Source organism: Tamandua tetradactyla, chromosome 2 (genome assembly GCF_023851605.1).
Source record: "Tamandua tetradactyla isolate mTamTet1 chromosome 2, mTamTet1.pri, whole genome shotgun sequence".
Taxonomy (NCBI): Eukaryota; Metazoa; Chordata; class Mammalia; order Pilosa; family Myrmecophagidae; genus Tamandua; species Tamandua tetradactyla.
This window is the reverse complement of record NC_135328.1, coordinates 52,032,666-52,059,241: the sequence shown is the minus strand read 5'-3', so window position 1 is coordinate 52,059,241 and position 26,576 is coordinate 52,032,666. Positions and strand designations below refer to the sequence as shown.

Below are 26,576 nucleotides of genomic sequence, written 5' to 3'. Positions count from 1 at the left end.
TGACCTACCAGTAGGGAAGCCTCCAGCACCACGTCCTATATGCCATAGTTCCCTACACCAGCCGCCACCTCCAATCACCCAGCTCTGACTTGTCAGTAGATGTCCCCTTGAAACCTCCACAAGGGAGGGAACTGCAACTGCCTCCTCTTCACTGTCCTAAACATCTCAGGGCCTGGTACAGGTGTTCAATAAATATTCACTGGATAAGTGAATGGCCATCATTGAGCTCAGTAGTTAAAGTAGTCACTTAGGGAGTAATGGCCCAGGTTTGAATACCAGTTACCAATGAAGTCTTTATCTCTCTGTATCTTGGACATCACACACACCCTCATGGGGTGACTTGTGAAGAGTAACTGAGGTCAATGTTTCCCATTCAAAGCAACATTCCACATACCACCAGCCCCCAAGGCAGTTATCCCTAATAATGACATGATGAAACTGAGGATCAGAGGGGTTAAGTAATCCCTCTGAAAATCACACCACAGGTAGAAGAGTAGGAATTACCTCCTAAGTCATTCTATGAGGCCAGCATTACCCTTATTCCAAAGCTAGATAAAGATATCACAAGAAAAGAAAATTACAGACCAATATTCCTTGGGAATTTAGATGCAGAAATCCTCAACAAAAATACTGGCAGACTCAAGTCAACAGTACATTAAAAAGATTATACACCAACTGGTATTTATTGCAGGAATACAAAGACAATTCAACATGAAAATATCAGCCTATGTGTAACACATTACATTAATAGACTGAAAGGGAAAAATTATCCCTATTCACAGGTGACATGATCCTATAAATAGAAAATCTCAAAAAAAAAAAAATCCTCAAGAAAAATACTAGAATAAATAAATGGATTCAGTAAAGTTACACGATATAAGATAAACACACTGAAGTCAATTGGGTTTATATATATCAGTACTAAACAATCTGAAAAGGAAATCAAGAAAACAATTCCATTTACAATGTTACATAAAATAATAAAATACCTAGGATTCTAACCAAGGAGGTGAAAGAGTTATACACTGAAAACTATAAAACATTGCTGGAAGAAATGAAAGAAGACCTTAATAAATGGAAAGACAGCCCATGTTCATGGATTGGAAGGGTTAATATTGTTAAGATGTCAATACTTGAGAGAAATAAGTCAGACACAAAAGGACAAATGTTGTATGATCTCATTAATATGAACAAATTATATGTAAACTCAAAGACATAAGATACTACATAGGTTATCAGAATATAGAATGAGGCTAAAGAATGGGGAGTGGTTGTTAATATGGGCAGGATGTTTAAGTAGGTTGCACTTAAACATTTGAAAATGGACAGAGGTGATGGTAGCATGTTATTGTGAGGATAACTTATAGTACCGAATGGTGTGTGAACGTGGTAGAAAGTGGAAGTTTAGAGTCATGTATGTCACCTGAAGGAAAATTGGAGGTTAAAAACATGGGAATGTACAACACAGTGAATCTTGTGGTGGTCTATGACTGTGATTAATTGTACAAACATTTAAAAATATTTAAAAGTTCCTTCATGAACTAGAACAAATATGACACTATTATTAAGAGTTAATAGAGGGCTACATGAGGAAAATGTACCTATTGCAAACTATGGACTAGAGTTAACAGTAATATTTTATTATTCTTTCATCAACAGCAATAAATGTAACCACATCAGTACTATGGATCAACAATGTAGGGGGATAAGGGAAATGGGAGGATTTGGATTTTATTTTTTACTTTTATTTCTTTTCTGGAATAATGAAAATGTTCTAAAATTGATTATGGGGATATATGCACAACTATATGATCATACTGTGAGCCACTGATTATATACTTTGGATGGTTTGTATGGTGTGTGAATATATCTCAATAAAATTGAAAAAAATAAAAGTAAATACTGCCTAAAGCAATGTACAAATTCAACGCAATCCCAGTCAAAATTATAGCAGCCATTTTTGCAGAAATGGAAAAGCTGATCCTTAATTAATATGGAATTGCAAAGGACCCCAAATAGCCAAAACAACCTTGAAAAAGTCTCATGCTTCCTGATTTCAAAACTTACCTCAAAGCTATAATAATTAAAACAGTTAGTAGTGGCATATGAATAGACATATGGACCAATGGGACAGAACTGAGAGTCCAGAGATAAATTCACACATCTGTGACTAGAAGATTTTCAACAAGGGTTTCAGGTCCATTCAATAAGGGAAAGAAGAGTATCTTCAAAAATGGGGTTGGGACAACTGGAAATCCACATGCAAAATAATGAATGAGAGCCCCTACCTCTCACCATACATAAAATTAATTCAAAATGGACCAATGATCTAAGCATAAGAGCTAATACTATAAAACTCTTACTAGAAAACACAGGGATGTATCTTCAGGACCTCGTAGTAAGTAGGCAATGGAATTTTAGATTTTACAGCAAAATCACAGGCAACAATATAAAAAGTAGATAAAAGGGACTTTATCAAACTTAAAAACTTTTTTGCACCAAAGTATGTCATCAAGGAAGTGGCCTAAGGGTACAATGACTGAGGAATGGAAGGGGAAACTGTGGAGTATACATACACAGACTTCTGAGCAGCTGCAAGAAGGAATGAAGTTGTGAGGCATGCAACTGGATGAATGAACCTTAAGGACTGTATGTTAAATGAAATGGCAGAAACAAAAAGACAAATATTATCATGCCTCATTCGTATGGACTAACCACATTATACAAACATGAAGAACTGAAGTTGAGAGCATGGGTTATCAGATCGGGGCCTATTGTAAAAGGTCCTGGACTGTAAGCTCCTACAATAGTCACATCTATTCTGGAGTTGTAACTGTTATTTCTACATTCTGAGATACCGAGCTATTTGTGCATAACCTGGTCATTCCCAGAAACTTCAGGTATTTATGTGACACCTGAGATTCAGAGTTAGAGCTATGAAGCTATGAAGTCAGCATTACCCCATTCAGCAGCTGTTTAAAAAGTTGAAAAAGTGATCAGACTTTGACTAGAGATATAAATGAAGCTGATCTGGATAGGACTAAGGTAAATCAGAATACAGGGTAAAGGACGATAAGGTCCATATTTTAAAACTTCAACTTCTGTGTGAGACCAAAGGAAGAGATGTTTATTTGGTGCAAAATTTATATTTTGGGTAGCGAAATTATCTAATTTAACTTGTATGGTCAGTTTATTTGAACACCATATTTACATGAACTCTTGAATAGAGCGTGAGATCTTTTGGTTTGTACAGATTAGTGTGATGCCCTGATATATCCCAGAGTAATATGGGCAGAGGATAAAAAGTCTTTGCAAAGTCCCCTTGGGTGACTGGGAAGAAAAGAGGAACTATTAAACTTCCCTATCTGGGGAATTCCTCATATTCTCATAAGCAGTGGAGACAACCAATTCAATAGGCCGAGCCCTCGATCTTGGGGTTTGCCCCTATGAAACTTTTTCCTGCAAAGAATAGGCTAAGCCTACTTATAATAAGAATCACCCCCATAGAACCTCTTTTGTTGCTCTCTCTAAGCCAACTTAGCAGGTGAACTCACTGACTTCCTCCCTACATAGAATATGTGTGATTGTGAAAACCTGTGTCTGATGCTCCTTTTATCCATGGTATGGACAGATGAGTAAAAAAAAATGGATAAAAAATAAATAAATAGTAAGGGGAATAAGGGGTAAAATAATTGGGCAGATTGAAATACTAGTGGACAAGGAGAGGGAGGAATAAGGGGTATGGAATGTATGAGTTTATTCTTTTTTATTTCTTTTGCTGGAGAGATGCAAATGTTCAAAAAACTGATCACGGTGATGAATACACAACTATATGATGATATTATGAGCCACTGATTGCACATCTATGGGCTGTATGTGTGTGAAGATTTGTCAATAAAAATATTTAAAAAAATAATTAGGGGACTTTTTTCACTCTCTTGAACTGAAAGAAGTGAAAATTAGGGAGCCTTCTTAAGTGATCACTCAACATACGGTTGAATTTCCTTATACCAGTACTTAGCCATGGTTTGTTGGCCATTTTTATCTGATAAACTTTGTTTTTTTACAGAAAAAAAAAAGACTCAGGATTTGAATAGAAATTTCTCCAAAGAAGATATTTAAATATCCAACAAGCACATGAAAAGATGCTCAACATCATTAGCCATTAGAGAAATTCAAATTAAAACAACAATGAGGACTTCCGGGTCAAGATGGCGGCTTAACAACGTGCGCATTTTAGTTCATCCTCCAGAACAACTACTAAATAACCAGAAACAGTACAGAACAGCTCCTGGAGCCATGTCAGTGACCAGACACACAGCGTACCCCAGTCTGAACCAGCTGGACCGGCTGCGAGTACCCCCCAGAACCGTGAGTTCCCAAAGCTGTGGTGGCCAGCGCCCCTCCCCCACAGGCTGCTTCCCAGAGGGGAAAGGAAAGGACTTTACCAGCAGCAGGGACTGGGCACAATCAAACGCCAATTGTGGAACTAATTAACAAATTCTGACTACTAAAAATAGGCCCCCAGCTTAGGCGAACCTGATCAAAGCAGAGGTTGCTCATTTTTGCCCCGGCACCAAGGGGGCAGGACTGACAGAAAAAGGGGGGAAAAAAAAAGAAGGAAACAGAGGTTTTTGTGGTTGTGTATCTACAAAGGCTTGACAGCTTCTGGATACAGTGACAGGACTTTTCAGGCTGCGACTGCCCCAGGCATAGGCAGAAGTAAGTTCTTTTGGGGGCTTATCTGGAGCTTGTGCCTTCCCCAGGGAAGGGGTGAAGTCCCACCCAGGTGGAATCCCTCCATCAATGCTGGTGGGACCTGCAGTCAGACAAGCGCCACATACTGGGCAGGATAAGAAAAACAGAGCCCAGAGACTTCACAGGAAAGTCTTTCAACCTGCTGGGTCTCACCCTCAGGGAAAACCGACGCAGGTGATTCTTTCCTCTTGATAGGAGGCCAGTTTGGTCTGGGAAAATCTGACTGGGGTCTATAATATCTAAGTAGACCCTCCTAAGTGTGTGGGGGGTAAAGGCACCACACGAGCAGGGCAAGAAACAAGAAAACAAGAACTGAAAAATTCTCCTCTGTTAAACAAAACTTAAACTAAAGGTCCAGATAAAGCTGAACAGAATGTCAAAGAACAGATAGACAACAAATTCATCCAGCAAGAAAACCCAAGATAAAAGAAGTGAAAGCAATCTCCAGAATAAACTAATTACGGTAATTAAATGCCTAGACACCAGCAAAAAATAATAAATCACACTAGGAAAATTGAAGATATGGCCCAGTCAAAGGAACAAACCAACAATTCAAATGACATACAGGAGCTGAAACAATTAATTCAGAATGTACGAACAGACATGGAAAACCTCATCAAAAATCAAATCAATGAATTGAGGGAGGATATAAAGAAGGCAAGGAGAGAACAAAAAGAAGAAACGGAAAGTCTGAAAAAACAAATCACAGAACTTATGGGAATGAAAGACACAGTAGAAGAGATGAAAAAAACAATGGAAACCTACAATGGTAGGTTTTGAGAGACAGAACATAGGATTTCTGAACTGGAGGATGGAACATCTGAAATCCGACAAGAAACAGAAACTATAGAAAAAAAAAAAGGAAAAATATGAGCAGGGACTCAGGGAATTGAAAGACAATATGAAACGCATGAATATATGTGTTGTGGGTGTCCCAGAAGGAGAAGAGAAGGGAAAAGGAGGAGAAAAACTAATGGAGGAAATTATCACAGAAAATTTCCCAACTCTTATGAAAGACTTAAAATTACAGATCCAAGAAGTGCAGCGTACCCCAAAGAGAATAGATCCAAACAGACATACTCCAAGACATTTAATAATCAGAATGTCAGAGGTCAAAGAGAAAGAGAGGATCTTGAAAGCAGCAAGAGAAAAGCAATGCATCACATACAAAGGAAGCCCAATAAGACTATGTGCAGATCTCTCAGCAGAAACCATGGAAGCGAGAAGACAGTGGGATAATATATTTAAATTATTAAAAGAGAAAAACTGGGTGGGCCGCGGTGGCTCAGCGGGCAAAGTGCTTGCCTGCTATGCCGGAGGACCTCGGTTCGATTCCCGGCCCCAGCCCATGTAACAAAAAACGGAAAAACAAAATACAATAAAACAAGAAAATGTTTAAAGATGTTTCCCTTTCTTCCTTCCTTCCTTCCTTCTATCCTTCCTTCCTTCTATCTGTCTTTCCTTTAAAAAAAAAAAGAGAAAAACTGCCAACCAAGAATTCTATATCCAGCAAAACTGTCATTCAAAAATGAGGGAGAAATTAAAACATTTTCAGACAAAAAATCACTGAGAGAATTTATGACCAAGAGACCAGCTCTGCAAGAAATACTAAAGGGAACACTAGAGACAGGTACGAAGACAGAAGAGAGAGGTGTGGAGAAGAATGTAGAAAGGAAGACTCTGAGTAAAGGTAAAAAGAAGGAAAATTAGATATGGCATATAAAATCCAGAAGGCAAAATAGTAGAAGAAAGTACTACCCATGCAGTAATAACACTGAATGTTAATGGATTAAACTCTCCAATCAAAAGACATAGTCTGGCAGAATGGATTAAAAAACAGGACCCATCTATATGCTGTCTATACTCAAAGGACATGAGGCCAAGGACACAAATGGACATTTACACACCAATGTTTATAGCAGCATTATTAACAATTACCAAGAGATGGAAACAGCCAAAATGTCCATCAACAGACAGTTGCCTAAACAAACTGTGACATTTACATAAGATGGAATATTATGCATCTGTAAGACAGGATAAAGTTATGAAGTATGTAACAACATGAATGGACCTTAAGGACATTATGCTGAGTGTGATTAGCCAGAAACAAAAGGACAAATACTGTATGGTCTCACTGATATGAACTGACATTAGTGAATAAACTTGGAATATTTCCTTGGTAACAGAGACCATCAGGAGATAGAAATAGGGTAAGATCACGGGTAATCAGAGCTGAAGGGATACAGATTGTGCAACAGGACTGAATATAAAAACTCAGAAATGGACAGCACAATACTACCTAACTGTAATACAATTATGTTAAAACACTGAATGAAGCTGAATGTAAGAATGATAGAGGGAGGAGGGCTGGGGGCATAAATGAAATCACAAAGAAAGATAGATGATAAAGACTGAGATGGTATAATCTAGGAATGCCTAGAGTTTATAATCATAGTGACTAAATATACAAATTTAAAAAATGTTTTTGCATGAGGAAGAACAAAAGAATGTCATTACTGCAGTGTCCTGAAAATAGATGGTACTTAATATTTTAAAATTTCAACTAATGTGTGAGACTAAAGCAAAAAATGTTTATTTGGTACAAATCTATACTTTGACTAGTGCATCTGCTAATTTAACTTATGTAGGTAGTTGGTTGAACAACATAAGTACATGGAACCTTGGGTAGGACATGAGATTTTGTTGGTTTGTCCAGAGTGATGCCCTGATGAATCCCAGAGTGATTTGACCAGTGAGTGGAAAAGTATTTGCAAAGTCCCCTTCGGGGAATGGTGAGAATGGGGGAAAACTCAACTTCCCCAAGTTGAATTCTTGATATTCTCACAGGTAGTATGGACAACCAAAGCTATAGGCTGAGCCCCCAGTCTTGGGGTTTGTTCATATGAAACTTAACCCCACAGGGGATAGGTCAAGCCTACTTAAAATTAAGCCTAAGAGTCACCCCTAAGAGAACCTCTTTTGTTGCTCAGATGTGGCCTCTCTCTCCAGCCAACACAGCAAGCAGACTCACCACCCTCCCCCTGTCTACATGGGACATGACTCCCAGGGGTGTGGATCTTCCTGGCAGCATGGGACAGAAATCCCAGAATGAGCTGAGACCCAGCATCAAGGGATTGAGAAAACCTTCTCGACCAAAAGGGGGAAGAATGAAATGAGACAAAGTGTCAATGGCTGAGAGATTCCAAACAGAGTCCAGAGGTTATCCTGGAGGTTATTCTTATGCATTAAGTAGATATCACCTTGTTATCCAAGATGTAATGGAGAGGCTGGAGGGAACTGCCTGAAAATGTAGAGCTGTGTTTCAGTAGCCATGTTTCTTGATGATGATTGTATAATGAAATAGCTTTCACAATGTGACTGTGTGATTGTGAAAACCTTGCGTCTGATGTTCCTTTTATCTACCTTGTCAACAGATGAGAGGAACATATGGGATAAAAATAAATAATAGGGGGAACAAATGTTAAAATAGATTAGTTTGAAATGCTAGTGATCAATGAAAGGGATCAGTAAGGGGTATGGCCTGTAAAATTTTTTTTTTCTGTTTGTTATATTTTTCTGTTGTCTTTTTATTTCTTTTTCTGAATTGAAGCTAATGTTCTGAGAAATGATCATGATGATGAATATGCAACTATGTGATGATATTGTGAATTGCTGAGTGTATGTGTTGGGAATGTTTGTTTCTTATAATTTTTTTTAATTAATAAAAAATTTAAAAAAAAACAATGAGATACCATTTCACACCCACTAGGATGGCTATTACTTAAAAAATGAAAATAATGTGTTGGTTAGGATGTAGAGAAATAGGCACCCTCCCTACATTGTGGGCGGGAATGTAAAACGGTTCAGCCACTGTGGAAACAGTTTGGCAGTTCCTCAGAAAGTTAAGTATAGTATTATCGTACGGCCCAGCAATTGCACTTTTAGGTATATACACAAAAGCATTGAAAGCAGGGACTCAGACAGGTATTTGTACACCAGTGCTCACTGTGGCATTATTCACAATAGCCAAAAGGGAGAAGCAAACCAAGCATCCATCAATAGATGAATGAATAAACAAAATATGATAAAATATCCATACAATGGGATATTTTTCCATTGTAAAAGAAAAGTGAAGTGCTGGTGCATGCTACAGCATAGATAAACCTTGAAGACATCATGTTGAGTGAAATAAGTCTGACAAAAAGGACAAATATTGCATGGTTTCTCTATGAAATCTTTAGAATAAGCAAATTTATGGAGACAGAGAGCAGATCCGTGGCTCACAAGGGGGTGTGGAGGAGAAATGGGGAGTTATTGCTAAATAAGTATAAGTTTTGGTTTGGGATGATGAAAATAGTCTGGGAATGGACAGTGAAAGTTACACCATATTATCAATGTACTTAATGTCAAAGAATTGTCCACTTAAAACAGATAAAATGATTTTTATGTTATGTATATTTTGCCACTATTAAAATAATTATTTTTTAAACTTTTTTTATTAATGAAAAAAATTAACAAAGATTAAGATATCATTCCATTCTACATATACAATCAGTAATTCTTAATATCATCACATAGTTGCATATTCATCATTTCTTAGAACATTTGCATCCATTTAGAAAAAGAAATAAAAAGGCAACAGAAAAAGAAATGAAACAATAAATAGAGAAAAAAAGATTATACATACCATACCCCTTACCCCTTGCTTTCATTTACCACTAGCATTTCAAACTAAATTTATTTTAACATTTGTTCCCCCTATTATTTATTTTTATTCCATATGTTCTACTCTTCTATTGATATAGTAGATAAAGGAGCATCAGACACAAGGTTTTCACATTCACAGAGTCTCATTGTGAAAGCTATATCATTGTTCAATCATCATCAAGAAACATGGCTACTGGAACACAGCTCTACATTTTCAGGCAGTTCCCTCCAGCCTCTCCACTACATCTTGAACAACAAGGTGATATCTACTTAATGCATAAGAATAACCTCCAGGATAACCTCTCAACTCTGTTTGGAATCTCTCAGCCATTGACACTTAATCTCATTTCACTCTTCCCCCTTTGGTCGAGAAGGTTCTCTCAAACCCTTGATGTTAATTCTCTGTTCATTCCAGGGTTTTTCTCAATCCCTTGCTGCCGAGTCTCATCTCAGCTCATTCCAGGATCTCTGTCCCACGTTGCCAGGAAGGTCCACACCCCTGGGAGTCATGTTCCACGCAGAGAGGGGGAGTAATTATTTTTTTTAATATCACATAGCAGGAAGAGCAGAAGCTAACTCCAGAGCCCACACATACCTTGACCATTACTCTGCCCTCCTCTTGCAGAGAGTGGGGAGTCAGCTCTAGGAAGGCCTGTGGAGCCTGGAAGTCCAGGCAGCACAGTCAACCAGGATCTTCCTCGTGCAGAGGTCTGAGTCCACTGTGGGCCACCCAGCCAGCCCGCCTACCTATGGCTAGACTCAAGTTATTTGAGGATAAGGTGTCTGTGCTTTGTTTGCATTTGCAGTGTCCCTTTTGAAAAGTCCCAACCTAGTCTCAAGCAAATAAGGAAGGAAAGGGAGTTTGTCCCAACCCAGATCTATCTAGAGGTCATCAAAGGTCCAGCTGAAGTTCTGGAGCAGTGGCAACAGACAGAGGCAAAAGCACCAACACTAGAACCCGGGACTGCTGGCTTGTTGCCTGCCGGGGGTGGGGGGTGCCGCTTCCCACATCTTTCTACTTTTGGAGCTCTGACGAGGGCCAGGCACTATGAACACTATTGTGTCATTGCAAGTCTGAACTGTCATGCTTATTCACATATAAGTGAATTGAAGCTCAAAGAGGTGGATAAACATGTCCAAGTTCACACAGGTCTGATTCATGAGTCCATGTCCTTTCTACCATCACATACTCTAGAGATCTTAGGCTGTCCTAGTGTCCCTGGTTGACAATATTGTCAACACCACATGCTCCAGAGGATAATGGATGAAACTGGACCAACCAGGGGCTCTGCCCCTTGGCTGGACTCAGGAAAATGCCTCCAGCCACACCCAAAACAATGGGAAAATTGGTACCACCTATTGATTGGTGAATAAACCCCACCAATCCAGGCCATAGTCAGGAGGGGTGCTCCTCAACTCTGGGCTCAAATTCTGGACCCAGTCCAAGTCTGTGGGGTCTGGAGAGCAGGGCCTGGGTCCCAGAGATTGCCACTAGGCCAGGCAACCACTGGCTCACCTCTGCTCTTCACAGTCTAAAAGCTCTGTGAGGAATCCCAGCCGCCTCCTCGTCAGTGTCCTCCCAACAGCTGCTCTCCTCTCAAAGGCCCCAGCCCCACTTGTCTGCATCTCATGTGGCTCTCAGGGGGAATTCACCTTCCCACCCTTTACTTTTGATAAATTTGAGCAACTTCCCTCCCTCTCCCCTTTCTCCCTAGAACCCAAAGGGAGAAGTCCCCTCTCCTTGCTGTAGGTGAGCCATCCTCCAATGTATCCTTGGGAGAAGAAAAAAATTAACCTGTTCCCTTTGATTTTTTCTTATAACAAAAGGAATATGTGGACATTGTGGAAAGATTTTTTTTTTAAATTAAAGAAAAAAAAGAAATTAACACAACATTTAGAAATCATTCCATTCTACATATGCAATCAGTAATTCTTAACATCATCACATAGATGCATGATCATCATTTCTTAGTACATTTGCATCGATTTAGGAAAAGAACTAGCAAAACAACAGAAAAGATATAGAATGTTAATATAGAGAAAAAAATAAAAAAAATAATAATAGTAAAAAAAAAAAGAAAAGGAAAAAGAAAAAAAAAAGACACAAACAGACAAACAAAAAAAAAAAACCCCTATAGCTCAGATGCAGCTTCATTCACTGTTTTAACATGATTACTTTACAATTAGGTATTATTGTGCTGTCCATTTTTGAGTTTTTGTATCTAGTCCTGTTGCACAGTCTGTATCCCTTCAGCTCCAATTACCCATTATCTTACCCTGTTTCTAACTCCTGCTGGACTCTGTTACCAAAGACATATTCCAAGTTTATTCTCGAATGTCGGTTCACATCAGTGGGACCATACAGTATTTGTCCTTTAGTTTTTGGCTAGACTCACTCAGCATAATGTTCTCTAGGTCCATCCATGTTATTACATGCTTCATAAGTTTATTCTGTCTTAAAGCTGCATAATATTCCATCGTATGTATATACCACAGTTTGTTTAGCCACTCGTCTGTTGATGGACATTTTGGCTGTTTCCATCTCTTTGCAATTGTAAATAACGCTGCTATAAACATTGGTGTGCAAATGTCCGTTTGTGTCTTTGCCCTTAAGTCCTTTGAGTAGATACCTAGCAATGGTATTGCTGGGTCGTATGGCAATTCTATATTCAGTTTTTTGAGGAACCGCCAAACTGCCTTCCACAGTGGTTGCACCCTTTGACATTCCCACCAACAGTGGATTAGTGTGCCTCTTTCTCCGCATCCTCTCCAGCACTTGTCATTTTCTGTTTTGTTGATAATGGCCATTCTGGTGGGTGTGAGATGATATCTCATTGTGGTTTTCATTTGCATTTCTCTAATGGCCAGGGACATTGAGCATCTCTTCATGTGCCTTTTGGCCATTTGTATTTCCTCTTCTGAGAGGTGTCTGTTCAAGTCTTTTTCCCATTTTGTAATTGGGTTGGCTGTCTTTTTGTTGTTGAGTTGGACAATCTCTTTATAAATTCTGGATACTAGACCTTTATCTGATATGTCGTTTCCAAATATTGTCTCCCATTGTGTAGGCTGTCTTTTTACTTTCTTGATGAAGTTCTTTGATGCACAAAAGTGTTTAATTTTGAGGAGCTCCCATTTCTTTCTTTCTTTCTTCAGTGCTCTTGCTTTAGGTTTAAGGTCCATAAAACCGCCTCCAATTGTAAGTTTCATAAGATATCTCCCTATATTTTCCTCTAACTGTTTTATGGTCTTAGACCTAATGTTTAGATCTTTGATCCATTTTGAGTTAACTTTTGTATAGGGTGTGAGATACGGGTCTTCTTTCATTCTTTTGCATATGGATATCCAGTTCTCTAGGCACCATTTATTGAAGAGACTGTTCTGTCCCAGGTGAGTTGGCTTGACTGCCTTATCAAAGATCAAATGTCCATAGATGAGAGGGTCTATATCTGAGCACTCTATTCGATTCCATTGGTCGATATATCTATCTTTATGCCAATATCATGCTGTTTTGACCACTGTGGCTTCATAATATGCCTTAAAGTCCGGCAGCATGAGACCTCCAGCTTCGTTTTTTTTCCTCAAGATACTTTTAGCAATTTGGGGCACCCTGCCCTCCCAGATAAATTTGCTTATTGGTTTTTCTATTTCTGAAAAATAAGTTGTTGGGATTTTGATTGGTATTGCATTGAATCTGTAAATCAATTTAGGTAGGATTGACATCTTAACTATATTTAGTCTTCCAATCCATGAACACGATATGCCCTTCCCTCTATTTAGGTCTTCTGTGATTTCTTTTAACAGTTTTTTGTAGTTTTCTTTGTATAGGTTTTTTGTCTCTTTAGTATGTGGAAAGATTTTTAAAAATCAAATACGAAAAAATGAAAGCATTTAAAACTTATCCACAAATACTTTCCCTCTTTTGTGAGTAATATTTAAGATTTTCATAATCATCATGGATCTTTTGGAAACAGGAAAAGCAGTAAGAATTTCCCCAAAACACTCACATTCCCACTACCCAGAGATAAACACATTAGTACCTGGAGAAACAGCCTTCCAATCCTTTGTCTATGCAGATGTGAACAACAGGAAGGCAGGCTGATCCATAATGTAGATTTTTGCTTTTTTACAAAAAGGAGTCATCATAGCCTGCTTTCCCCACTTGATAAAATGTCATAAGCATCTTTCCATAAGAATAAATAGATACCCCACCTGGGGAAAACCTTATATTCTTGCAAGCATTGGGGACTGCCAATTTGATGGGACGGGCCCTCGATCTTGGGGTTTGCCCTTATGAAACTTATTCCTGCAAAGGAAGAGCTAAGCCTACTTATGATTATGTCTAAAAGTCACCCACAGAGTACCTCTTTTGTTGCTCAGATGTGGTGTCTCTCTCTAAGCCAACTCTGCAGGTGAACTCACTGCCCTCCCCCCTACATGGGACATGACTCCCAGGGGTGTAAATCTCCCTGGTAATGTGGGACATGACCCCGGCGATGAGCCTGGCCCTGGCATCATGGAAGTGAGAAAGGCTTCTTGACCAAAAAGGGAAAGATAAATGAAACAAAATAAAGTTTCAGTGACTGAGAGATTTCAAATAGAGTAGAGAGGTCTTTCTGGAGGTTCTTCTCATGCAGTATAGAGATATCCCTTTTCAGTTTTTGGCATATTGGGGTAGCTAGAGGGAAATACCTAAAACTATTGAACTGTAATCCAATAACCTTGATTCTTGAAGATGACTGAATAACTGTAGAGCTTTTAAGGTGTGAATGTGTAAGTGTGAAAACCTTGTGACTGATACTCCCTTTGTCCAGTGTATGGATAGATAAGAAAAAGAAAGACAAAAATAAATAAACAGTGGGGGTGGGAGATGGGATGTTTTGGGTGTTCCTTCTTACTTTTATTTTTATTCTTATTTTTATTGTTCTTGGAGTAATGAAAATGTTCAAAAATCTATTGTAATGATGAATGCACAGCTTTATGATGATACTGTGAACCAATAATTGCACAATTTGGATGACTGTATCTCAATTAAAAATCATTGAAGAAAAAAATTTTTAATAAATGGACAAATAGGGCGTTTAATGGCCACAGGGTACAGTCCATTGTATGATAGCTCTATCCATTCTCTAAAAATCCCTATCTGTTGGATACTTAGGATATTTCCAACGATTTACTAGGATTAGCCATGCTAGAATCTGTTCTAATGGAGGATCCTGTCTTCTTCACTATGATATCCCAATTCCCAGTAAAGGGCTGGGAGCAAAGAGGGCCCCACTTACGATGGCTGAATGAGTGAACAAAGGCAAGCCACAGCGAGCAGCCTCCCAGCCCAGTGCTGGCAGCCCTGACCTGTGACCCTACCTGTCCTCCCCTCCCTTCCCACCATTGACTCCGGGTCCTCAGCCTACAGTAGCACTCAGGTCTCAGCCCACCTTGGACTCCGCTTTTTCCTCCCTCCCTACTTTCTCTACCACCCTAATTTCACCCTCATCTCTCCCAGTAGCCGTAACTCTCTCTATGGTTCCCCCAGCACATACCAACTGCAGCCCTGACTACTTGGCCTCAGGGTAGCTGTGGACATACAGAGCAACATCCCCCACCCCCCATCCCACTCCTCTGCCCCCACCCCCCATCCCACTCCTCTGCCCCCACCCCCCTCTCACTGCCCCTTCCCACCACCCCCTCCAGCGGCACACCCCTCACCCACACCTCAGACATTCCTGCTCTGGGAGCCTAGCCTTATCTCTCCCAGCTCCAGATTCTCCCCTGGCAATCTGGCTCCCTCACACACCTCCAGTCATCCCTCCATGGGAAGGGCTCCTAACTCTAAATCAACCATTTAACAGGTATGCCAAGCTGATGGCCTTGCCTCAGGTTTCCTTGCAAAAGTAAATCCAGTAGAATCCGCCAAATTGGCATCCTGAGTCTGCCTTCCCTTCCCTCCCATATGAATGGACAAGCGTCCTGCAGCAGTCAGTGGATACCCTCTGCCTTTTCATGGACTCACTCCCTTCAATTCTGCCATCCCTCACCTGCACCATAACCTTTTTTCTCCCCCTCGGCAGGATCATTCCCAGCATACAGTGGGAAGCAGTAGGCAAACCAGCCTTAAATTGCCCACCCCCACCCCAACCCATGCCTCTGCTCCAAGAACCAGACAGCGCAGAGTCACATACCTTCCTGCAGGCTGACGTCCCTCAGAGCGTCAGTAGTTGCCTCATTAGGTCATTAGGAGGGTGCATAACACCTCACGACAGTGTCTGGCATGAAGCAAGCGCGCAGGAACAGTAGCTACTTCACTTGCCATGCCCTCGTACTGATTTCCATTCCCTCCTCAGCCTGCTCCACTAGGGCCTTCCCTCCCATCACTCCACAGAAGTGGCTCTTAGCAGGGGCACAAAGACCTGGGGCCAATTCCCCACCGCTTCTAGGACTCTAACCTTGGGATCTCCCAATCTGGCCTGCCGGCTTGCCCTCCTCCTCTACCCCAAAACTCCTACTCTCTCCTTCATGCATATTCATGCCCTTGATGACCCCTTCAAGTGACAGCTCCACACTGGACTAAGCTGAGCACTTTCAAATCTATTTGGCCAACCTGACCCACCCCCAGGTCTAGGCTTTAGATTAGCACATCCAATGGCCTATCAAGCATCTCCTCTTAGAAACTAATATCCCCCACAGCAAAGCTGCTCTCCCTTAGTGGTCCCCACCTAAGCAAGTGGCATCAGGTGGCACAAGCCAGCAAGGACTTGTGCTTGGCTGCAACTCTTCCCACATCTTCCTTCTTGTCAGCGATACTTCGAAATACAGCTTAATCTGACCACTTCTCACCATCTCTGCTTCAAATCCTAATCCAAGCCACCATCTGCTTGCCCAACCGTAGCACTCTAAACCAACTCACCCCAGGCCCTTCTCACATGTCAGCCCCCCAGGAACATTCTTGAGATTAAACTCAGCAGAGTGGCTGTTCCACGTGAAGCTCTCCTCACCCTTTCCATTGGGCTCCAGCCACCTAGGCTCCTGGCTGTGCCCCATGCTCCAGCCCGCTCCCCACTGCTTCCTCCACCTACAGCTCTCCCTGCAGCTACTCCTTCTCCCCATCCATGCCACAGCCCACACGTCCTAATACCCACTCCTTCTCTAGTTGTTATTTTTTATACTACACCTCACTACTTATCATTAACTGTTTATGGATTTACTGCTGTCATCTGTACCAGAATGAGGAAAATGTACCTCACTCTCTGCAGAATGAATGAATCCTCATGATACATGACTTAAGCATTATTATGGCCATTTTCCAGATCAGGGGGCCAAGATTCAGTGAGATGAAGTGAAGTGTCAGGGTCTCCTAGCTAGAAAGCAGCAGGTCTTGGGTTTGTACTCAGGTCTGCCTGGCCCAAGGCAGAGCCCTTGGCCATCACGTTACCCCTGAGGAAGGACAGGCTCTCCTGTTCCCTCTGCAAGACATCCAAGGCCAAGAAAAAGGCCAAGCAAGGGTTCTTATTTTCTGGGGAAGAGACTTGACCTGAGACAGAGTTCTAAGAACAGGAAAAATGTCTAAGTAAGTGAGGAAGTCCCGGGGCTCAATAGCCCCACAGACTCCCTACTCCAGCAGGACAGGGACAGAAGAGAGGTGGCAGGAGAGCGGAAGGGCACATCCTTAAAAACTGCAGAGACACATTTCACTGCCAAGACCAGTCCAAAGCTCCCCCAGTGTCTCCATTCAGGGCTCTCCTGGGCCAGCTCCAGGCTGACCTAGTAGTTGAGAGGGGCTGCCTTCACAAGAACAGCTGCAGCAACCATGAGGCATTGGCTTCACCCTTGACCTGAGCTAAGGGCTTCATGTCCTTTCATCACTCCTGGCAACCACCCTATGATTGTTCCCATTTTATAGATGAGGAAGTCGAAGTTCAGAGAGATTCAGTAACTTACTCGAGACCCTGCAACTGCGGGTGGGGAACAGAGAGAACTAGGATTTGAACCCAGGTCTCTGCTCCAAAGCCTGTCTGAGCTACGTAACATATTCAGTAGGGTGTCTTCCTGCTGCCCAGGAAAGGCTCAACCCAGACCCACGCTATAATAACTCAAGCCCCAGATACCATGGCCTAAGGGAGATGACAATTGCCATTCAGAGATGGAATAAACATGTGGCATGAAAAGATAGACTCCATATGGATGACAGGTGTAAAACAGAAGCTTTAATTTGAACAGCAATGAAGGCGCAAGGGGCTGGGTAGGGAGGGAAAAGAGGGGCACTGGCACAGGGCAGGGAGAAGCCATGAAGGCAGTGGCCTGGACCATGGGAGGTAGGCAGGTGCTAACCTTTCCTGGAAAAATTTTATTCCTGTGACTCTTGTGGCTCTGCCCCAGCCTCTGCCCAGACCACTGGCATGGATCTGAGGGTCAAGACCCTGTATTGTGCTTCTCAAGTGCTTTCTCTTTCCAAAGGGCATTATGGGTCCTAGATATGGGACTGGTAGAGAACTGTAGGTATGGGCTTCAGCAGGGGAGAACCAGACCAGGGAATAGGTCTAGAAGAACACTCAGGAACTGGCATGCTGCTGTCAGCACCCCCTCACCCCTAGGAGTGGGCCTATCCAACCCCAGAGCCCTGCCTATCCACAGAAATGTCCAGGCTTGGGGAGCCATTGCTTACCTCATCCCAGGGAGCTGGATGGACAAGGCAGTGGGGGCTGCTGCTTTCTAAGCTTCCCATTGCCTACTCACCACCAAGGGGAGCAGAGAAGCAGGCCAAGGGGCCTTGGGAGGAAAAGCAAGCAGGAGTGAGGAGACAGCAGAGGATGGCTGAGAGGAATCCAGGCTCTCCACAAACACAACTGGATCCAAGTCCCTCCCTGAGTCTTTACCACCCCCCTCTCAGCAGGGAAAACTGCAAAAATAGGCCTCACCCTCACCCAGTCAGCTGGTGAGTGTGAGTGGGCAAGCCCTGCCTGAATCCTCCCAGGAACTCAGCATCTATCAAAGGGCAGCTTCCATAGGTAGGCTACCCCTTGGGGAGGGGGACAGTTGGCTATGGCCAGGAAACTGAGCCAAAGGGCGGAAAAGCCAGGATGAGACTCTAGACACAGGTTCCCTCAGTCCCAGGGAGCAGCTGAGAAGAGAGGAGCTAAGGGGTCACCGGCCAGCACAGCCACAGCTTCTCCCTTCCCTACCCCAGCCCACCATATCCGTGGCTGGCCACCAGCCTCAGCCTCCAGCCCTCACAGCATCCAGACACCCACATAAACACTGGAAACCAGGGGTTCAGGAAATTGATTCACCCTGCAGGGAATAAGTGCTCCAGCCCTCAGAAAGGCTATAGGATAGAGGGGAAAGTCATGGAACAGCAAAATACTCCCCTGCCCCACAGTGGTGCAGAACAACCCCAGGTCTCAGAATGGGACTGGACAGGACAGAAGGGAGGAGACAGAGGGGCTGGAATAGGAATGGGAGGCCCAGGAATCCTGTCCCAGCCCCTATCCTCTTGCCTCTCCACCATAGGGGAGGTTAGGAAACTAGCCACACTTTGGTCACTTCTCCGGTCCTTTAGCTTTACACTCTGAGCCTCCCTCAACCCCGTGCTCAGCACCCCACCCAGTAAACAACCTCTCATTAAACAGAAAGAACAGAGGGTAGGAGGATAGGGAAGGGACCGTAGTTGGGATGGGGGAGGGCAGGCACAGGAACAGCAGCCTCGGTGGCTCTAGCTGCTCAGCCTCTCCTAGCACGATGTGACAGGCTGGATGGGCAGCAGGCTTCCGAACTTGAAGTGCTGGATCACAGGAAACTTTTCTAGGCACTACAAGGAAAAAGGGCAAAAGAACAGAAAAGATGAGGGCTGCACTGCAGGGAGCCCCACCAGCAGCTTCTCTGAGCAACACCACCAAGGTCTGCTCAGCCTTTTGGGTCTCACAGGGACCCCTAAACCACCATGGAGGCTGGGACAAGTGAGGCAGAACAGTTCCCAGAAGGGGTCAAATCAGGGCCCAGGAAGTAGCCCCGTCAAAGAGCAGCCCCCAGGCCTTTGGAGAAAGGCAAGGCTCCCCTGCTTGACATAAGCCTTTTCCTGCTCCCAAACATGCCATTTCATCCAAAGACTCCCTACTGCACAATAATCAGAGTCACCAAATAATGAGAAACGAAGGGGTGGGGGACAGCCCAACCCCACAAAGCAGAAGCCAAAAAAAGGAGTTAGCCCGATGACATCACCTGACCCTGAGGGAGAAACTGAGGGATAGACGTGAGAAGAACCCTGCCAGATCCTGTGGGGTCCCAACCCTGAACAAGCAGCTTGGGGACATTTGTACACAAGTCTGAGAAGGGGCCAAGGCCCATTTTCTCAGATCTCAGTTCTCTGGACTAAAAACAAAAAATGGCATCTTGCCCCCTTGGAAATAAGACAATAAGAACCAGATGACATCCCCCTATCCCAGGGCAATTCCCAGTAGGCCCGTGCATGGGACAGGAGAAAAAGAGTACCGAGCTAAGGGACTGCTGAGCATGTGGATGGACATACTCTCTGAACCAGCCCAGCTCAGCCTTGGCCTCAGCGCTCTGACAGGAGGAAAGTTGGGGAGATCAGTTGTTACAGCCAACCTGACCTCCAGCCAACCTGACCTCCAGGCACGTGCCCCCCCAGCCTGGGTACTGCTTCAACATGACACAGGACCGAAGGAAAGATCAGAGTCCCAACTCCCAGCCAGCCTGCACCTACCCCAATGGTGCCTACCACCATACAGGCTCTGGTCCCTAGTGGGCTGCCAACAGGCAGCATGTCCAGGCTTATGGAGATCTACCGGACTGCCCCAGGGCCTCCTCTCACAACTCTGGCTAAAGAAATAGCCAGAATGTGCAGGGCACCTCCTGACTAGGGGGTACCAAGACTTATGACCTCCAGAGGAAGTGAGGACTATACTCTGCTGCTGAGGCCTCAACCTTCAACTAACTTAGGAGGACAAAGGGGTGCCATGACTAAGCCCACATTCTCTCACCTCAAGAACCAGCTGCACAAAAGGGGAGGAAGAGGCACACAGTGTGAGAAGGTCTCAGTCAGCTCTGTGTGTATTAGGGTGAGGGGTGGTCTACAAGGTCTACTCCAAGAGGGGAGTGGGCAAAGGGAAATCTTTTTTGTGCAGTTAAAGAAGGGCAGGGGGCTAAGCAACAATGTGGGAGGGATAGGGCTCCTGGCCACAGCCAGCTCTTAGGGCCTTAGGCAGAGAAACTGGGGAGCAGACAGCTGGGGGTGGTCCCTGGGGGAAGAAGGGAGCAGCAGCAGAGCTGAGCCAGAGGCAAAGGCAGCTGCCATCGTGCTTATGTCATCAGGGAAGTGGTGGGAGTTTGGAAAAGGGGGCCCCCCCAGGGCCCTGGAATTCCAATGGGGTCAAAGGTCAGCCTGCTTCTAGTTCTCATTCAAGAAGAGCTGTAAAGGCAAGAAGCTTTGGGGAAGGGGAAAAGACAGATGTCCTCCCCTGAGATGATACCAAAGGGCCACATAATAAGCTTCCCCAGGGCCACAGGAGAGGCGAGGAGCTGGGCTAAAGTCAAGATGCTGTTTGAGGCAAAGGAAGTCTAAGGCTCCAGGGGAAAAGCAGAAGGGAAGGTCTGGTCAGGACTTTATCCCAGCAAGGCCCAGCCCAGATATACTGTCCCAAAGGTCCCACCCTGTGTACCTAGGTAGCTTCAGTCTGTCCACTTATGGACCTTCTAGATAGAGGCCCAGGTCAAAGGCTGGGACCGGAAGCACTTTGAGGTGACTGAAAGGGGAGAAGGGGCTCTCCAGGCCCTAACAAGGCCCTTCCCAAGACAGCACTAGCACAGAGGTAGGCCTCAGGAAAGAAGGGCCCTACTACCACACAGGTCCCTGAAAGCATTTGGTTCTTCAGTTCAAAAAGGCCAGACAGGTTTCTTGAGAAGAAAGGTTTCTTGAGAAGGTTAGTCTCAAACCTTTAGGCTGCTTGAAGAAGACACCTGATGTCAGGGCCTGGTTAGGGCTTTGTGCCAGCTCAGAGAGGTCAACTACTCTCCAGTGGCTAACTCTAGCTGGTAGGCCCTGGCCTTGCTAACCCCCTCTAGATTTCAAGACTGGTGGGCCTCTCAGGCCCTGCCCACAGACTGAGAAGGTCTGAAAATGCCAAGCCTTTTCTTGGCCCCTCTGGACAGGGAACATGGAAGTCCGTGAACCAAAGACTAAGATAAGGGCTACTTACTAGTAACTTATAAACGTGCACTAAACATTACAAAGATGTGGTGTTCATAAACTAAAGTTAGTGAGTTACAGTATTACCCTAGAGAAGTCTGGCTACCACACAACACAGCAAGCTCCCATTACGCATGTATGCATCAAGAGCTGGAATTTCCCCTGTTTTCGGGAAAGATGCTTAGCTACCCACTAGAGCACCCTCCCTCATGACCTGAGTGATGGCAGTTTTTTTATCACTGTATCACGTTGAGATCTGTAAAAATACTGACTTTTATACTGTGGACTGTTAAGTTCTTCTATTCTTGCTACACTATCACCATTCTGAATCTTAACTTGCTCCTCCCTCATCCTCTATCAGCCTGGAGTTCTTTGCCTCTAGAAAGTGGTGGTAGGTGGAAATGGGGAGAAAGGACAGTGTCTCTTGCTCTGCCCTCAGGGGGCCTAGGTCAAAATAAGTTTAAAGTTGTTCAGCTAAAAGACCTACAGAAAGGAGAGAATGTAAGATACCAAACAAGAAAAGGCAGCCACAGCATCCTCGCTTTTACACACCAGGAGGTAAGGGGAGTGGTGTGCTAAAGGGGAGCAAGGCACCCCTAACACACTACAGGGCAGCCCCTAGCAGTGGGGAGGGTTAAGCAAGTGATGTAGTCTCCATCTCCCCCTCTGTGGGACTGAGCAGGGGTGGGGGTGTCAGGAACAACAGAACACTCAGAGGGCAGTGACCCGGGTGCTCTCCAGGCAAGGGAGAGCTGGAGTAGAAAGCCAGGGCGGGCTGCCGGAAGGAGACTACACAGTCCCAGCAAACGAAGCCACTCAGATTAGAGAGGTATGTGGGCTGGAACCTAAACACAGGATGTGAAGTCCAGAGGAAAGGGATGGGGAGGGGGAGAGAGAGCTGGAAGGAGAGAGGGCCAAGCCCAGTCAGTTCCAGCACCATTAACCCCTTCAGGACCATACAGAGGGAGCTGGCCCAACTGGAAGTATTTGTGTTATCAAACCTCACCCAGCTCCTCTAATACCCTTCCCACCTCCCATTCCCAGCCTCCACTGATAAGCTCTAGGCTTAACGAAGTACATCAGGAGTATCTCTTTCCCAGTAAAGAATGGGACGGCCAAGGGTCAAGAGATGGACATCCAAGGGGCAGTATTTGATGCCATGAATGAACCGACAGGACCAACCTAAGTGGGGGGAAAGGGGGTCTTAGGAAGCCCATCTACCTGTATAGCTCCGAGCGAGGGACTTCACACCCAGGCCCTTCCCCGCCAAGGTGAAGCAGTTCTACAATGATCTACCTAAGGTGTGAGAGGAGCTGGTGGAAGAGAAAAGGTGAAACAAAATGTCTCCTTCATACTTGCAAGAGAAAAAGCAACCTCCTTTGCTGGAAGAAGAGAAGAGGGGGTAGGAGAACACTCTCGAAGCCAGGAGGCAACAGCCTCCCAGCAGGGGGCACTCTAGGAAACCACGGCCTCTCCCTGTGTTCCTAATTCTGGATTATTTAAGAGGACAGACCAACTGCATCAAAGTCACCTAAAGGGTGGTGAAATGTTAAAATTGGGGATCAGGGGATCTGTGGGGAGATAGTGTAGGTTGGAGTTCTCTATATGGGGTTTGTTTTATTTTTATAACTGTCTTGTAAGTTTGAAATTATTTTTGAAAATAACTGGGAAGAAAAATCACCTGAAGAGTTCATTAAAAACACCAACTCCCAGCCTCCATCCTAGACTGTACTCCCCAGCAATCACATACACTAAGGTTTGGGAGGAAACACTTTTGTCTCCCCACCCCCTCCCAAAGAGACCGCTACAGGGGCCTGCCTGAGTTGCAAGAAGCCTGTGGCCATTTGACAGGGGGGAACTGAGGACCACAAAGCAGCAGGGACCTGTCCCAGTCACCAAACTACTCAGGGCATGGTGGGCCTCACTTAGTCTGGTGCTTTTTCTACTGCCCATTCCACAGATGGGAGATTCTGAGGCACTATGCGTTAGAAGAACTAGCTTAAGATTCAGATCACAACAGTTGTGGGAGAGACAGGTTGTGGGAGGGTTGGCAGCAGCCCCAGAACCCAAGTCTTCTGCTCTTCTGCTTTGTCCTCAACCCCAGTACCCCAGTATAACTGTAGGGACAGCTGAAGGCCAACAAATCCCACTCACCTCAGCTTTATACATGCGGATGAGACCCTGGTTCACTTTGGACCAGGAGGGTACAGCACTGATGTTCCATAGCTGGTTGGAGTGCTCTGCAAAGGGGCCTGTCTTCATCTGGAAAAGAGAGTCCACAAGCTGGAGAAATGGGGGCAGCCTGAAAACTCATGCTTGTGCCCCTGAAATATGGTCATGCTCACACAAACATACATGCTTGGGGTGCAAGGATCTGCCTGTGTACACACATACAGACAGACATAAACAAATGCCAGATACAAGGTTCCTTTTGGCCTTTGAAATCTACTGGGAAAACAACTTCCCTTGCCCAGCCACCCCTGGTCACCCATGTTTCCTCTACAGTCAAAAGAAGGGGCCTAACATGAAAAAGTTAGAATAGGCATAGCCCAAATACTCCTAAAGAGTGGGAAAAAGATCATAGGTGATTGTGGAGTTATACAGAGAAGGTAGGGTTTAACAAATGAATATGATTGCTGCATCATTATACTGATATTTCTTTTAGACTCCCGGTACCTTAGAGTAGCTAGAAGTAAAAACCTAAAATTGTGGAATTGTAGCCCATACCAAAATCTGAAATCTGCTCTACAACTAATTATGGTGATGTGCTTTGAAATTTATTGCTTTTGTTGTATATATGTTATTTTTCAAAAAAAGTCAATTGTGATGATAAATGCACAGCTATATGATGATATTGTGAACCACTGATTGCACAATTTGGATGATTACATGGTATGTGAATATATAATATATATCGATAAAAAATAATAAAAAGAAGGGGCCTGATTCCCACCTCCCATCAAATCCAGCAGCCATAGGAAAATAAAATCTCCATTCAAACTCCTCATGCAGTTCCCACCAACTCCTCCAGAGCCACAGAGTGTTTCTCTGACACTGTGACTCACTTCTATTCAAACAAAACAGCAGCAACAGCTTGGACCCCAATCCTTCCAGGCCCATCCTTTTCCCCATCCTGCCCTCATACAAAGGGCAGGCTCTGCCCCTGGCACCTGGTCTACACTTGCCACTGGCAGAGCTGGAAGAGCAGAGGGAGGTGGCAGTTTGGGGAAGGACCAGAGCGAGTAAGATTCAAACCCAGGCATCCGACTGCCCTCGGCATGGCAGGGAGAGGGAGAGAAGAAAACAGCGAGTCAGATGTGCAATAGGGGGCATTTGCAGTAGATTCCTGAGAGGAAGGTCTGCTTAGAAAACCAGCCTGGCCCAGTCAGGAGGTGAAGGGATGGCAACCACAGCAGCAAACAGCAGTCTGGGGCAAGGACGATTCCACTTCTGATCCCTTCTCTTGCAGAGTCTGACCCTCCAGGAAGAGAGAGAAATTCTGCAGCGAGCCCAGTGAAGTTCCCATGACATCAGCAACCACAGCACTAAGACAGGGAGGCTTGTATGCCTGAATGCATCCCTCGGACACCACGAGGTCAGTACACTTATTTGTATTTATTATCCAAGCACTTTCCAATCCCCTCAAACCACCCCCATTTCTACCCCAGTCTTGTTGGCAGCATTTATGCTGAAGGGACAGGGTTCAGTACCCTGTGCCCCAAGCTTCAGAGGCATGAAAAACATAGAGACCAAGCCTGGCAAGGAGGCAGTGACTTGGACCCTTAGTGGTTGGAAGGTTCCAGAAGAGGCTGTGCAGGAAGGTAGGGAGCTGGGCAAGAGCTGTTTTAGGGAGGAAGGATAAGCCCTGAGGCTCTATGTCCATGTTGGGAAATCATAATTTTAAGGGCCCTCAGTGGCACATAGACCTAATTCCCACCCTTCAGCTGTGGCTTGTGTCTGGCTAACCCACTCTTGCAGGCCTCTCACCTTCTCCATTCTCCAGTAAGTGAATTCTTAAGTAATTTTAAAGCCCCCAAAGCCTCCATTTTTATCCCTGTCATCTCTCTCCTCCTGGTCCAATTCTCCAAAGTGCCTGCTCACCTCCTGTAGCAAAGAACCTTCCCTTCCCTTTCAGGCTCCCTACCAGTGAGGCCACAGCCTAAGACATTAGACAAAAAACAGAGCCCTGGTCCCAGCAGGGTTTTCTTTGGGCCATTCTCCAACCAGAATGCTTTCTACTCCTCTCTGTCCAAGGTTTCCTCCTCCAGGAGGGCTGCCTGGCACACCCAGCCTACAGGGGCCTTGCTTTCGGGAAGCTTTGTTCAGAGCTTTGTTCCAACCATCCCTTTCAGTAAGGCCCCACCCCAATCTCCCCACCCGCTTCCTCACTAGCCTCTCCTTGTCCCACCCCTTCCCCAGGCTCTCTGCTCCTCTGGGAGGGCCGAACTCCAGTCCTCTGCTGCATACTTCCAGGCTTAGGGATAATTTGAACTATGCAATCAACTTTACTCTTTGGACAAGACCCTGTAGACAAGCCAGCCCAGTGACACCCTGCTGGTTTTGTCCAACTGCAGCACCTCAGGGGCCTGCTCACTAAAGGCAGGCAGGCAGATACTGCAAAACCAGAAACTAAGCTTCCTTGCCAACTAGGGCATGGAAAGGGTCCCCAAAAGGCTTCTCTGGTCTGTTGGAAGAGCAAGTGTGAGGCCTGTGCTCCAGAGCCCCAATGGCCCTGGACCCCCACCAGTGAAAAGGCCAAAGATACTGTTTCTCAAGGACTGCACCCCTTGAGGCCTTCTGTGTCCTAAGGTCTCCTATGTCCTTCAGAGAAGACTGCAACTCTGGGAAAGAAAAACAGATGAGGAGAAAAAAAAAAGAATCGGGGGCGAGAAGACAGGGGGAAAAAAATTAGCTC

The 26,576-nt window shown here is 44.5% G+C and overlaps 1 protein-coding gene across 3 annotated transcripts in view; it reads right to left on the bottom strand.

Annotated features, from left to right (window-relative positions):
- Nucleotides 1-17,643: 17,643 nt before the first annotated feature.
- The window catches only part of PTPA (protein phosphatase 2 phosphatase activator), a 34,127-nt gene continuing 25,194 nt past the window's right edge, over nt 17,644-26,576 (bottom strand). For all 3 annotated transcript variants that reach the window (XM_077146962.1, XM_077146966.1, XM_077146965.1), the window contains exons 9-10: nt 23,816-23,923; nt 17,644-19,264 (exon numbers count right to left, since the gene is read on the bottom strand). In XM_077146962.1, the coding sequence (XP_077003077.1) occupies nt 19,187-19,264; nt 23,816-23,923 (186 nt within the window). In that variant the 3' untranslated portion in view covers nt 17,644-19,186. The remainder of the gene's footprint in view (nt 19,265-23,815; nt 23,924-26,576) is intronic.